Source organism: Tamandua tetradactyla, chromosome 13 (genome assembly GCF_023851605.1).
Source record: "Tamandua tetradactyla isolate mTamTet1 chromosome 13, mTamTet1.pri, whole genome shotgun sequence".
NCBI classification, from domain to species: Eukaryota; Metazoa; Chordata; class Mammalia; order Pilosa; family Myrmecophagidae; genus Tamandua; species Tamandua tetradactyla.
Window position 1 is genome coordinate 31332238 of NC_135339.1, and position 15679 is coordinate 31347916.

At 34.2% G+C, this 15679-nt stretch overlaps 1 protein-coding gene across 13 annotated transcripts in view; it reads left to right on the forward strand.

Annotated features, from left to right (window-relative positions):
- The window catches only part of CTNNA3 (catenin alpha 3), a 1849311-nt gene that overhangs the window by 1545239 nt on the left and 288393 nt on the right, over positions 1–15679 (forward strand). Inside the window, exon 14 of one of the 13 annotated variants that reach the window (XM_077125147.1) lies at positions 2413–2643. The exons of the other annotated variants lie outside the window; for them this stretch is intronic. Coding sequence (XP_076981262.1) covers positions 2413–2418 — 6 coding nt within the window. The 3' untranslated portion in view covers positions 2419–2643. Of the gene's footprint in view, positions 1–2412; positions 2644–15679 lie in introns of those variants that run through there. 13 annotated transcript variants of the gene reach the window in all.

The window sequence follows — 15679 nt, forward strand, 5'->3', positions numbered from 1 at the left end:
TAAGCTAATGAACAGTCTGCTCACTTATTGAAGTGATAAAATACCCCCACTTGGTAGAGGAGAGGGCATAATGGTACCTTAGATTTTTTTTTTTTTTTTACATGGGCAGGCACTAGGAATCGAACCCAGGTCTCAGGCATAGCAGGTGAAAACTCTGCCTGCTGAGCTGCAGTGGCCCACCCTATTTAATATTGTTTTTTTCTTTTTTTGTGCCTTAACTTTTTTTATCCTTAGACTTAAGGGAATCAAATGTTGAAATGAAAGATGAGTATGCTGCTATTTTGGAATTGAAATGTGATTAATGGATGAAAAAAATGTGCCATCTTTTCAAGAATTCCTTGTAGTTCTTCTTTCTTTCCCTTTGTCAGGGGTTAGCTCTTTGACTATGTTGGATACCTTTTATTTATGTGCATATAGGATTCTTTTTTTTTTCTCATAAGATTCTTTATTTAAATTATTATTGAACTTAAAACATGCTATTATAATTTTTTATCTGCCTATTGTTTCTATTAAAATGTAAACACCTTATTTATCTTCCTCATAAATGTATTACTAACATATAGTTGACAGTATTTCTCAGTTAATGCTTATTTCATGGTCATTCAAAATCAGTATTTACGCAGTAATAAGTATTTATGATTGAAAAATTGGAAATGACCAGAAAGTGAAAAAAGAAATCATTAAGTACTATCACCAGAGATAGGGTCCAGAAATAGCTACTATATGTTTTTTTTTTTTTTTTTTTTTTTTACATGGGCAGGCACCAGGAATCAAACCGGGGTCTCTGGCACAGCAGGCAAGAACCCTGCCTACTGAGCCACCGTGGCCTGCCCTTCCATGTGTTTTTAATACTTTTTTTATGCAGATATAAGCAATCACATTCATATCTATATTTGTTAGTATTCCAAAATAGAATCATATTATACATTTTTGTCTTCCAATTTTTGTTGTTTTTTTTAACCCTCATTTGTACACCCCTATCCCCACCCTGGTCTCATTCATTGTTGCTTTCTAATCTATCCATCTCTCACTATTTGTGTTATATTTAACACATATTACAAACATAATTCACCTTTGGTTGTTCATACAACTGCTTCTGGATTATGATAGGATAAAAATTCAGAGTTTACAGTAATCTCAAACATGACAATCATTACTGAAAATCTGGATTTCTCATTCATTCTGAATATCATTCAGAAAATTTCTATAAAACAATAGCTCAATGTTATAAAAGAATTACCATCACCTTCACATTGGACTGTACCTTCTTATTAGCCCAGATCCCTTGTTTCAGACTTCAGTTATTCAGTATTTATGACTTAGCTGCCTCTTCCCCACTCCCTAAATCCAGGAAAGCAGGAGATTTTGGGCATTTAATTTCCCTAGTTTTTCTTCCCCAGTTAAGTTCATAAAAAGTAGAACCAGAATGTGAGCATGCCTTGAATAGTAGAATTGGAATGAAGCATGATGAATTTCTGGATAAAAACTGCTGTATTTTCAAGCATGGAACTTGCATTTTCCCCCTCTTGCTCTATGAACTGCAAAATATTTTAAAAGTAGACATTTTTGTTATAAAATAGCCATAATTGCAAAGAGAATTTGGATTTTTTTATTAGCACTGTTTTATTTGAAAAATGTATAGACTTAATCTGCCTTAAAAAGAAACCATTGGAAAAAAAGAAAAAAACAAAAGAAACCATTGATCATAGATTGGGGAAAAAGAGTTTACTAAAATAAATTATAAACCCCTTATACTAAAAAGTTCAGGAATCAAAGCTTCACTCCCTGAACCTTAAATGTTAGGCAATACAAAACTAAAACAAATGCTATATAATTTAATAAACATAATAAATTACAGATCTTTTGAAGGCTAGGGGTTATGAGGTTTTTCTAAAAGCTCAATTTACTGCTTGCCATTTTAGAAGTCTGGAAGGGAGGCTTTATACCAGGCAAGTCTTGGCCACTGGTAATTTTGGTCTTTAATGCATTTGAAATGCAATATATTCACACCTTCTTTGTTACAAAACTCCATTACTGTACTCAAGAAAATGGTATTTTGAGAAAGATATGAGGCAAATGTTGACTATGAAGCCAATAATGCCTTCAAACAACAAATAAATTCACATCCTATATTAAGGCATTCCATTCAGAAGAAGGGAAAGGAACAAAAATGCAAGCTATGGCTGTTTATTCCTTCTTCCTAATACGTATGTTTTTAATCCTGAAAAATAAAATTCCTTAAAATTTTAACTAAAAATCCAGAAAATTCTATATGAAAATTAGGAAGGCAGGAGATTTGTTAATATTGTAAGCTAATTTTCTATTTGTAAAGAGGAAGCTTCCCCCTCACACACACAAACAAATACATTATCTGGTTGAATGTAAAGCCTCTTTCCGTTCTTGTAATTGCAGGAATAAATTTTGGTATTTGGAGTTCTACTATATGCCACTATTCTCCATAAGGAAATGAACTTTCAAAAGTCAGCAGCTGAACAAATCCTAAATGAGCACAAGAATGCTAAAAAGATAAATTTGTTGGATAAATATTTGTCTCGTATCTGCTGTGTGAATTTCTGTGGAAACTGGCTGAACTGTGTGAGGATGGGAGAATAATTTCAATAAAATAAATTGCTGATGATTTTACATTTTTTTGTGAAAGTTCTGAATGTTTCAGATTTTTAATGTCCTGAACAAGGTGCATTTCCTCTTAAAAAAGAAAAAGAAAAAGAAGAAATTATGCGTCCTCACTCAATCCCACAAAAATATCTTAAGCATAAAGTATTACCAATATTTTAATAGTTATAACCATTTCAAATGTAATTTAGATCTGTCTAGATTTAGTATTATACAACTTAAGTCTTGTCTTCAGTGTAGGTTTCTTAAGAATTCATATGCTTCTTATATATCTGTAACTTAGCCTGGTATTAGATTTGTCTAATTCCATAATACGTTTCCAGGGAAAAAAATAAAACATATTAAGAAGTCTGAATAGGTTATTACCAAAACTTGAGTTTAGTTCTGACTTTTCTGACTTTGAGCATCTTTATGTTTCATTTTCTCCATCTATGTGGGGTACACAAGTGTGAAACTACCATGAAGATCAATGTTCATCAGTCGTTCTTCATTAAGTGTGTCTTCAATTCTGTAATATTTTTCAGGTGTGTGTGTGTTAGTGTTAACCATCAGGGGCACAGGAAAAGGAAAACCTTTTTTTTTTTAGTAAGGGGAGAAGGATTCTTATTGAAGAAGTATACCTAATTTATAACATTTATAAAAATATATAGATATTTTTATAGATTATTTTATAAACATTTTAAAGTATGACATACAGAGAAGTGCAAAATCAAACGTATAGCTTCGTAACATTTTACAAAATGAAAGCACCCATATAATATTCTCATATTAAGGAGCAATATTGTCAGTATCTCAGAAGCTCTCAGGGATTATTAACCTCCTGCAAAATAACTATAACTCTGAATTCTACCATCATGTTAGTTTTTCCCAATTTTATTATTATTATTATTATTATTTTTTTTTTTTTGCGTGGGCAGGCACTGGGAATCTGACCAGGTCTGCGGCATGGCCCGTGAGAACTCTCCCACTGGGCCACCATTGCACTGCCCACTCCCGTCGCGCCGCACTGTTATTTCTAAACTTTATATAAGTGCATCAGGTATGTAGACTTTTGCAACAGGCTTCTTTTACTCAGAACTGTGAGATTAAAATGTGACATTTTGTTTAACAGTGATTCATTCATTTTCTTTTTTGGAAAAGATTCTATTTTGAGCTTTTGAAAATTACTACTGAAGCTGCCATGAACGCCCTTGTGCATACCCTTTAGCACACGTACTGATTCATTTCTAATGGTAGATATTTAGAAGCAGAATTTCTAGGTCATCAAGAATGCATAATTCAGATTTTCAAATGGGTTATCTGACTTTATTGTTGTTGATTTGTAAGACATTTTTTATGTCCTAGGTGTTAGTCAGGTAAATGTATCGGGAATAGCTTTTCCCACCCCGTGGCTTGCCTTTTCATCTCCTTAATGACTTTTCTTTTTTTTTTTTTCTAAGAATTTTATTTCAATAAAGTGCAATATATCAGTTGAACTTTCCCCTTTATGGTTAGTGATTTTTGTGTCCTGTTTAAGAAATAGTTCAAGGTCATGAAGATATTGCACTATTGCACAGGAGATTTATTGTTTTTTTTCCTTTCCTATTTAGATTCATGATCCACCTGGAAGTGATTTTTTTGTACGTTGTAAGGTAAAGGCCATACATTTTTTTCCCAAGTGGATATCCTTTAGGCCTAATAATAACTATTAAATCAACCTGTTTTCCACTTTGCTTCAGGTTCAACGTGCCATAAATCAACTGATGATATGTGTAATGTAGATCTGCTAACTGTTCCAGAATTTGTCTAGTCTTATACTAGTAACAGTGTCTTCATTATTGCATCTTTTTAAAAGACTTGATATCTGTTAAAGTATAGCTTCCTCCTTTGTTGTTGTTCGTCAATTTTAGCTTGGCTATCCTTAACTAGTTGCATTTCCATGTAAATTTTAGAATCATTTTGTTAATTTCCACAGAAAAATTCTGGGATTTTAACATGATTGCAATAAATCTAGTGGCTAATTTGGGAGAGAATTGACACTTTTAAGTATTGAATTTTCCAGTTAATTAACATCATTCTGTTTATTTAGGACTGCTGTAGCATCTCTTATATATATATTTTGTAGTTTGCTGGAGGTTTTGCAGATTTTTTTTTTATGTTTTGGCTACTATTTGTTTACAAATTATTTGTAAATAACTGCATCTGATAATTTTTCCTGCAGGAATACTAAATAACAAGCACAAAATATGAGTCATACAACTGTAAGCATTTATTTAGTTCAGACAGTTCAATTTCAGCTAATCTAGACTGGGCTCAAATGAGTGGCTCTGCTAACCTTTGGTGGGCTCATTCTATATCTGGGGTTTGGCTGACCTTAGCTAGGCTGGCCTTGATTGGGATACTTCACCGATCTCATTTTCAGCCTTCTAAGACCAGTGTACTAGCCCCAGAATGTTGTTTTCATTGTATGGGCAGGGAAGCAGTGAAAATAATTTACGAGCTTCTGCTGTGTTATGTCTGCTAGTATCTTTTTGGCCAAAGTCATATGACTAATTTCAGAGAATAGGAAAGGAGTAGGGAAGTTCAGTTCACTTACAATGGAAGGACACTGGAAAGTTCATTACAAAGTTACTGATGTACAATATACTTATGAGGGAGTCAGTGGATTTAGAACAAAAATATAGTCTGCCACGTTACCATATGAAAATACAATTGTGTTTTGAATATTGATCTTTTTTCTAGCAAACTTACTAAATCAACTCATTAATTGTAGGTGTTTATCTTTAGAAATTTTTTAATATTTTATGTGTACAATCACATTGTCTGCAAATAAGAACAATACTTTTACCTTTTATTACTTTTTTAACTGACTAGGACCGTCATTAAAATGTTGACTAGAAGTAGTGATAAAGGGCATATAAGGAAGCCTAGTCTCAGAGAAAGTTTTCAACATTTTAACATACTATTCCCTGTGGGCTCTTTGTAAATTTCTTCATCAGATTAAGAAAACTCTGTTGTATTTGTATGTTGTAAATCTATTGAAGTACTAATATGAATTTTCCTGTTTAGTCTGTTAATGGGGTAATATATGGTTGCTTCACTTTCAAATAATAAACCATCTTTGCATTTCCTTTTGGTCATGATGCATTATCCTTTTAAAACATGCTTAGTTTCTGTATGCTAATATTTTGTTTAGGATTTTGTGTCTTTATTCATTGTATAGATTGTTCTTGAGAAAAGTGATGAAGAATTTTAGACTCATTTCTGCGTGCTTCTTTTTTATGTAGGATTTTGACCCTTCAAATCCTGGCTGACTTGGTCATTCTTAACTCCCAAGTTTTATGTCCCCATGTCTATGAAATTGCCATTTTTAAGGTGTCATTTTCTCCTTAGCTAGATCTTGCACTACTGAGAAACTGGCAAATGCTTAAGGGAAAAGTGGCAGGCAATGTCGTGCTTGCTTCTGTGTTTTTCCCTGTTTTCTGTAATCATGTGCCCTTAAAGCTCTGGCTGCCTTTATTGTTCTCAAATACCTTCAAACATCTGTTTGTTTGTTTGTCAACCTTTATTTCAGCTTTCATTTTATCCAGATTTTAGAGTTATCTGAGTAAGGAGACTCAAACTGATATGAATAAGCTGTTCCATCTTTCATGGAAGCAGAAGTCAATAGTGGTTATTTTAATAGTTATTTCTTAATGACAAAGCATGAAGTCAGTTAATAGTGAGCTGACATATGCTCCATGGGTTATCCATGACTGGTCAGTTTAGATGCACCATTATTCATTTTGTGGCAACTGTCCATTTGCAGACAGGGAGCCAAAAAGGAAGGCATCAGTTTCTTTAGGATTAACTCTGAAAACCTCACTATACAGCCATTAGCTCACATTGCAGATTGCATTAATTTTGATCTCCTTAAATCCTTCTCCCTGTTTAGATAGGAAAACCCAAATATCCTGTTTTGATAATTAAACAGAATTTCATCTTTACGGTACCATAGCATCAGAGAGTTTAGTCAGTAGTGCTAATTTAATCTTTTGAAATCTGAGAGTAAGGAGGAGGAGTAGAAGAGAGAATGGGGGTTTTGTTCTTCAGTTAATTGTGAAACTCAACTTTCTCATCGTTGGCATCCTTACCAACAGCGCTAAATCATATACATATTTGTAGATAATTGGATAATAATTGTTGGTTTGTTTAGTTTTATAGTGAGCTTTTGTAGCGTAGGGGGAGGATGGAATAAAGGGGCTATATTAATTGAAAATACACACCCATTCCCAGACATTGCATTCTGTTTGCACTTTACTCTAAAATGAGTGTGCTAACTAAAACCACTAATTATATTGTATAAAGCTATCTTAGTGTATTGTATGAAGCTATCTTAGTGTACAGTGAGAGAAACAGCATTGAAATCAGGAGCCAAAAGCCAAGTGCCTATTGGTATCAGTTTACATTCTAAAACCTTCATATTTGGAGAGGTGGCCCCTCTCCCCCTGGTAAAATGTTTTAGTGGATGACTGATATCTATTAAGACAACTCGGTCAGAAATTTTTTTAAAAAAGTATTTGATGATCTAGTAAATCTGTGAATTTTTACATTATGAAATCATTCTGTATGGAAAGACCTTTTACTATGAGGCAGGACTCAGAAAACAAAAAAAAATCACAATTAGAAAATAAATTGAGACATATTGAAAACTTTAAGGGCTATAAATTTCAGTATATAAGGCCTTTTAATTACTACATAATAGTTTTATTATAAAACACCATCTCATGCAGTAGTAGAAAAGCACAGACTAAGAAATGTGAAAATGTGGTTTGAATTGAATACTTCGCATTAGATATTAATGATGTGATTTTGGGCATGTATGCTCAGCTAATAATGGATAGGCAAGGCAATTTACTGTGTATTTTTGAGCCTCAGTTTCCTTATCTGTGAAATAGATGTAATGATAAAGGTTTATAATCTCTTTTCTACAATCCCCAAATCCAAAAAACCAGAAGATAATTTTATAGATCATTTTGATAGTAAAACATGTGTGAACTGATATAAAATAATTGATAATCTTTTAAAAGTCTCATTTGATGTAAATATTCATAACTTTTGCTGTTGAACTATTAATATAGTAGAAAAAGAAAGGAATGTTTAGTTTTCTACAATTCAAAAGAGTATAGATTCTATGACATATTAGATTCCAAAGCGTTCCCTCAATAAAATGTGGTCCCCCCCTTTCCTAAATAACTTAATATACTACACACAGTATATACAAGGAGTAAAAAGTTTAGCTTCCCCTCCTGTTATTAGGGATTATTCTTTATATATTTAGATTTTCATCTCTTAATGTTTACCTGACTCACTTTGATTATTTGAAATGCTCAAGGAATATTACAAACAAAAAATCATGGGCCAATGATACATTTCAAGGATGTTGTAAAAGGTCAATTAAGTGACTTATAAACATTTTGTCAAGGCTTTCTTCTGTATCATGTATCTGAGAGCAGGGATGGTAATGTGAGCTATGTAACCTAAATATGAAACTATCCCCATATCAAATATACCAAATCAAATGAATAAGATAGGATTAAGACAATCATTACCAAGTAACCTTAAAAACCAATGTCATTTGACCAAATGAAATTTGTCCAGAAGAGAATATGCATATGAAAAAAAAAATTACCTTGAAGTCCTCACTGCTCTATGAACACCTATAACATTTTTGGGCCCTTGTTCTCATGTGTTTCTGTTTGATTTTTTTGATCTTTGAGAAAAGACTCCCTTTATTTCCCTCTTTTCCTCCTTCCTTCCCTCTCCTCCCACCCTCTCTGTCTCTTCCTCCCTCCTCCCCACCCCAACCTATCTCCTTTAGACAGAATTGATGGGCACCACAGGAAACATGTACTTTCTAGCATATCTTTGAAGATTCTAAAGAGAATAGCCATAATTAATATATTTTATGTCATAATAGGAACCTGCTTTAATTAAAATAATAAAGGTTCATTGACCTATGGATTGGGCAATAACTTAGGTGGGGAACAAACAATGCAAGGCTCCCCTTTGTTATATGTACTTGAACCAGAATTCTGGCCTTCTGTCTCTCTTAAGTCAAATTTCGAAATGCAAAGTAATTATTTTCAAACAATATGATTCTAAATATAATGCTTGTGAAAAATTGTGCTTGTTAGACAAAATCGAAGCATATACCCACACTAAATATTATGTTACAAGATTTGTTTTTCCAGGTACTTTACATTGGCTTGCTAACTTGTTCAAAATGCCTGCTTTAAATTTTAGGCTTCTGAAAGTCTTCATTCATCAAACTAGCTGTTTAGTTAGTTGAATATTTAATGGATGTTCTTAATTTCCTGAAAACTACTACTGAGTGCTATATGGATGGATAGGTGACACAGTAGGAGTTAGTAATTGCAGTATTGTCTTTTGTCAAAAGTACTGTTTTAGAGCCCAGCTGACTGATGAGAGAGGGGCAGGGGCAAGGGAGGAGCTCAGTGGATGCTAAGATTTCAGTATGGTTTCCATGCTGTTTGGATTTAAGAATTTAAAAACTATCTTTTCAGGGCATCCAAAATTTCCCAGGATTATGGTAACAGGCTTCTGCTAACATTGTCTCAAACACATAAAGCAAAGTTATAATTAGAAGGTGGCTTGGTGAATATAGGATTACATCCAGATGTGTTAGTGGAATGTGTCATCAGTTCTGTGCAATCACTGATAAGGGGAAATGCTGAACAAGTGAATCAGATATTCACTTTTCTTTTTCAGAATATACATTCTCTTGAATAGTACAGCAGATACTTTTTTTTGATATTTTCTTCAAAGAGGAAGAAATGTGCATATTTCTATAATATGCAAGATGAAATAGCATCTCTGCAATATGTTAGAGATGTGTTTTCGAAATTATAACCAAAATCCAATTGTGACTTTCTCAGGCAACATCCTGAATATCTTAGCTGGATTCGGAATCACATTTTTACAGAAAATTTCTTCAGTTATTTCTGCATCTGATAAATCTTATCCATGCTTCTATCTTTGTGTATAATCTTATTTTGAAGTCTTATTAGCCTTATAGTTACCTTATGAGGTAACTATATCAGTTATCTAATGGTGCACAACAAGTTACCCCACATTTTAGTGGCTTCAAACTACAACATTTATTATCTAACAGTTTTGTGGATCAGAAATCCTGGAATGGCTTAACTGGTCTTTTAGTCAAGTGTTGATAAGGTTTATGGACTCTGAAGACTTAATTCTGGCTTTAGGATTTGCTTCCCAGCCCATTCACATGGGTGTTTACAGGAGACTTTTGTTTATCACTCTGTCGGCTGCTCACAAGAGCAAGCAACCTGAGAGAAAGAGACCAAAACAGATGACACAGTTTTGTGTGAGCCAATCTCAGAAGTGACATACAATTACTTCTTCCATACTCTGTTGGTCACACAGACCAATCCTGGTACAATATGGGAGGAAACCACACAAGGATATAAAAACTGGGATATGGGGCTCAGTGGGGGATATTGGCTACAGTTTGTCCTCTGACCCTCAATGATTCATAACCTTCCCACATTCAAAATACACTCAAAGCTCTAAAAGCCTCATCTCATTACAGAATCACCTTAAAATCCAGAATTCCTTCATGTAACAAGTCTAGGTGTGGATCAAGTTCCTTGGATACACTATAGACAAAGTGTCTCAAGTACTTTTTCTTTTTTTTTAATAGATCTGCAAATTTAAGAAGCAAATTATCTGCACCCAAATACTCAGCATACAAAAGTGGGAAAGGCATATAATATTACTATAAGCATTTCTAACCTAAAAGGGGAGAATTCATAACTTATATTTCCTTTAAATCTTATTCTAAATTGTAAATAGAAACTAGGTGGTTTATCTTCAGTTTCATTTCAGCCCTTTACCACAGGTCCTTCAAAGACCACAATTCCATGAACAATGTGTTCTAGGCAGTTAAAGATTTCAATAGTACACTTTCTTACAGTTTTTTTCCAGTCTCTTATTGCTTAGTTCCAGAGTTAGGCTCACTCTTAGATATTTATTATGCCAGTACTATACTTGTACCAAGATATTTATCTGCTACTTGTGGTTGTATAATAGATTATATAAAAGTTACTTAAATTAATAAACACTATTTCAGATTTTGTGGTTTAAGAATCTGAAGTGAATTAGCTCGTTGAATCTCGCTCAGGATCTCTCTTTAGATTGAATCCAAGGTGTTGGCTGGGGCTTTAGTCTCTGAAAACTGAACTGAGGCTGAGGGATGTACTTCCAAGCTCACTCAAGTGGTTTGGCAGGAGGTTTCAGTTTTTCACTATGCGAGCTTCCTGATATGGTTTCTCACAATGGTTTCCCTAAGCACAAATGATCCGAGGTGGAGAGAGAGACAGCACAAGAGCGCAGGATGGAACCATATTCTTTACAGTTTTTTCTACCATAATCTTGCAGGTGACATACCATCACTTCTGTTGTAACTATTGGTAGCACCTTCAACCTCAGTAAAATGTGGAAAGAGACCACAGAAGTGTGTGACTATCAGGAGACAGGGATCATTGGGGACCATCTTGGAAGCTGACAACCAGAGCTAAATGGGTGCTGTTTTTCAAATTCAGGAAACACTAAAATAGAGTAGTTAAAGCATGATTCATTTCTTTGAAAAATAATTTGGCAGTTTTTTTTAAAAATAAAAAATTCTGAACATATGCTTATCATATGATCCAGCAATAGCTGTCTTGGACATTTTTGCCCAAGAAATGACAGTTTATATCTTCATAATAACATGTACATGATTCCTTATAGCAACTTTATTTGTAGTAGGCAAACACTGCAAACAATCAAAATGTATTTCAACTCATGAGTGGTTAAACAAACTGATACATCCATACTGTGAGATACTACTGAACAATGAAAAGGAGCAAACACTTGATACAAGCATGGCTTAGCTGGATTTCAAGGACATAACACTGAGTGAAAAAGCCAATTTCAAAAGATAACAGACTGTATGATTCCACTTATATAAAATGTTTGAAATGATAAAGTATAGAGATGGAGAAGGTATTAGTGGTTGTTAGGGGTTAGGCATGGGTGGGGGAGAAGAAAATGTGACTAAAGGAGTAGCATGAAGGTGATATTTGTGATATAGAATGATTATATATCTTGGACGTGGTGGTTACATGAATCTACACATGCAGTAAGATGACATAAAACTATACACACATTGTACCAATGCCAATTTCCTATTATTGATACTTTTTGTAATTGCATGGTACTAACCATTGGGGAAAACTGGGAAAAGGGCATATGGAAATTCTGTCTTGCAACTTTCTGTGAATCTATAATTATTTCTAAATAAAACGTTAAGAACAAAACATAAGTCTTGAAGTCACATAGAATTCAAATCCCACGCTCTCACCTACTAGTTATATATCTGGGGATGATTTGCTTAATCCTTCTGTATTATTTCTTTTTTTATTCTTTAGAAGAATTGTGGTAAAACATAGCATGCTGAGGCTAGTAAGAAAACAACTGAAAGTGAAAGAATTGGAGGCTTGAGATTCTGCCTTCATTTACTTCCTACTCCTTAAACATCTACAGAAAGGGAATAGGGAAAAAAAGGGGAGGGGGGTGGGGAGGAGAAAGGTAAGTGAAAAAGGCAAAGGAAGAGAGTGAGGTGCTCCCAAAATTTAATTGTCAGTGTAAGTCATCAGTTGAACATCTCCAGCCTTTGGTGGCATTCTTGAAACTTGTGTTCTGTTTCTTGAGTATAGCCATGATGTGAGACTTTAATGCTTACCTAGTCTATTGATTCCAGATTTTATATTATTCATTGTCTCCTCACTCTCAGTGGTTCCTATTTAGCATAATTGCATTGTCGTATCTTAGTCCTTAAATTATACTTTAATTTCAAATTATGGCTAACAATCTCTCTGCCACCATTTTAGTTATGTATAAAAGAAAATTTTCCATATATTCTGTTTCTTAAAAATTATTATCAATTAAAATTACTACCTGATTTTGGTCTTCTAATATTGATGAATATTTAATCCAATGTTTACATTTCAAGAGCTCCTAGAGATGGTATAATTGTATATTCTATATGTAATTGGGGTATGATACAAAGAACTGAGTATTTACCTCAAAAGACCTGCTCAGAGAATCAGTTTTTTCATTTTCACAATTGAATTATAATATATAATTTATAGACTTGCTATAGAAATTGGACAAGATGATGTCTGTAAAGAGCATAACACATTGCCTGGGGTGGTTTAAGTACTGAGTAAATAGTAACTCAGTATGCTATCCCCTATTTATTCTTCTGCTGCTCTGTTTTCCTCAGATTTGTTCATGGATATTTTCCTTCCTGTAGTGCCTCATGATAACATCCAGAGCCATGGTTGAGCTACAGTTGCTGGGCACTTTCACCTGCCATGGGTACTGTGCTGGTTCGAAATGATATATGTACCCTAGAAAAGCCATGTTTTAATCCTAATCCCATTTTGTAAAAGCAACCATTTCTTCTAATTCCTATTCAGTATTGTATGTTTGAAACTGTAATTATATCATCTCCCTGAAGTTGTGATTTCATCAAGAGTGGTTGTTAAGCTGGATTAGGTAGAAGCATGTCTCCACCCATTTGAGTGGGTCTTGATTAGTTTCTCAAGTCCTATAAAAGAGAAAATGCTTTGGAGAATGAGAGATTCAGGAAGAGCAGAGAAGAAAAATGAAGCCACGAGAAGCAGAGTCCACCAGTCAGCAGCCTTTGGAGATGAAGAAGGAAAATGCCTCCTGGGGAGCTTCATGAAACCAGAAGCCAGGAGAAGAATCTAGCATATGACACCATGTTCACCATGTGCCCTTCCGGATGAGAGAGGAACCCTGACTGTGTTCACCATGTGCCCTTCCACTTGAGAGAGAAACCCCAAACTTCATTGGCCTTCTTGAACCAAGGTATCTTTACCTGGATGCCTTAGACTGGACATTTCTATAGACTTGTTTTAATTAGGGCAGTTTCTCGGCCTTAGAACTATAAACTAGTGGCTTATTAAGTTCCCCTTTTAAAAGCCATTCCATTTCTGTTATATTGCATTCTGGCAGCTAGCAAACTAGAATGGGTACCTTCACCTTGTCATTTCTTGTCATTTTTTCTTTCTGTGCACAGTAGATTCTAGTGGAGACTGATATCAAATTGAAAGGTTTTCTTTATTTGTACTTTTCAAGTGTTCCTTTATATATAAATGAACCTTGAGGGTTTTTTCCAAGAAGTGCCCTTTACTCATAAGAATACTCAGTCATTAGTCTATAGGAAATCAGACTGAAGACTACTTCAATGGAAATCATCACACTATACTCAGAATTTCCTCTAATCTCAGGCAGCCACTCTACATTTTAAGACAGGGACTATGCACATCACTTCTATTTCACTTGAAGTTAGTTCCTTCCATAAGGTAGCTTAGTTCCTCAAACAACTAGACTTCTTATTCCAAAAGGATCAAGTTCCTATGCCCCTAGTACAAAATCAGAAGTAAAATCCATTTTCTTTCTCCTCTGTGTTCAGAAAATCTAATTGATACAATTATGAATGTGATGAATTCATATAATAGTGGATTTATATGAATTATAATAGAAAATCAAAGATTCCCTAATCAAACAGCTAAGACAGAAGGCAAGCTTCATTTCTAGGAGGAATGAAGAATACATTTACTTGAACTCTCCAGGCAGTGTGTGTGTATATATACATGTATATGACACATAACAAATGTACATAATATGTAGCAAAAAGAAATATAATGTGACAAGTCAATTCCAACATACGATCACAAACGATAGAGTGAAATACACTTAACTTTTAACATTTCATGTTTTTGTAGTCATGTCAAGAATTAACATGCAGGAAGCCTATCCAGCGAGAGAGTATTTGGAAACCACATTTCAGATAAAGTTTAATATCCAGAATATATAAAGAGATGCTAAAACTCAACAACTAAAAAAATAACCCAATTAAAAAATGGACAAGAGACAAGGACAGACACTTTTCTGAAAAGGAAATACAAATGGCTCTGAAACATATGAAAAGATGCTCAGCTTCACTGGCTACTAGGGAAATGTAAATCAAATCCTTAATGAGATATCATTTCATAAGTACTAGAATGCCCATTATCAAAAAACCTGAAAACTACAAGTGGTGGAGAGAGAGGTACATTTATTTACTGTTGGTGGGAATGTAGAATGGTGCAACTCATCTGGAAGATAGTTTGACAGTTCTGCAAGAAATTAAGTATAGAATTGCCATATTATCCAGCAATCCCATAACTAGGTATATATTTGGAGGAACTAAAGACAAGAATCCAAGTGGACATTTACAAACAGATGTTTATAACAGCATTATTCACATTTGCTGAGGGATGTAAATGGCCCAAATGTCCATCAACAGACAGGTGGATGAACAAATTGTGTATCTGCATATCATGGAATGAAATTATGATGTATTCAATAACATGAATGAACCTTGAGGACATTATGTTGAGTAAAATTAGCCAGAAACAAAAGGGCAAATAATGTATGATCTCACTAATATGAACTAACAAAATGAGCAAATTCTGAGTGTTTCAGTTTGCTAATGCTGCCAGAATGCAATATACCAAAAGTGGATTGGATTTTACAAAGGGGATTTATTAGGTTACAAATTTGCAGCCAAAGGCCATGAAAATGTCCAAATTAAGGCATCAACTAAAGAGGATACCTTCACTCAAGAAAGACTGATCACATCTGGGGTTTCTCTGTCACATGGGAAGGCACAATGCCATGTTTGCTGGCTCTTTTCTCCTAGGTTGGTTTCAAGATGGCTCTCCCAGCTTCAATGCTTCCTTCTTTGACCTTTACTTCGTTTCATCTCTCTGCTTTCTGTATTGGCTCTCTCCAAAACGTTGCTGGACATTTCTTTTTCTCTCTCTAAACTTCTCTGTCTTTCATAAACAGCTTCAGGAAAGAATTAAGACTCACCTTGAATTGAGTCTCCATGGAATCTCCATAGAAATAATTGAGTCAAAAGTTC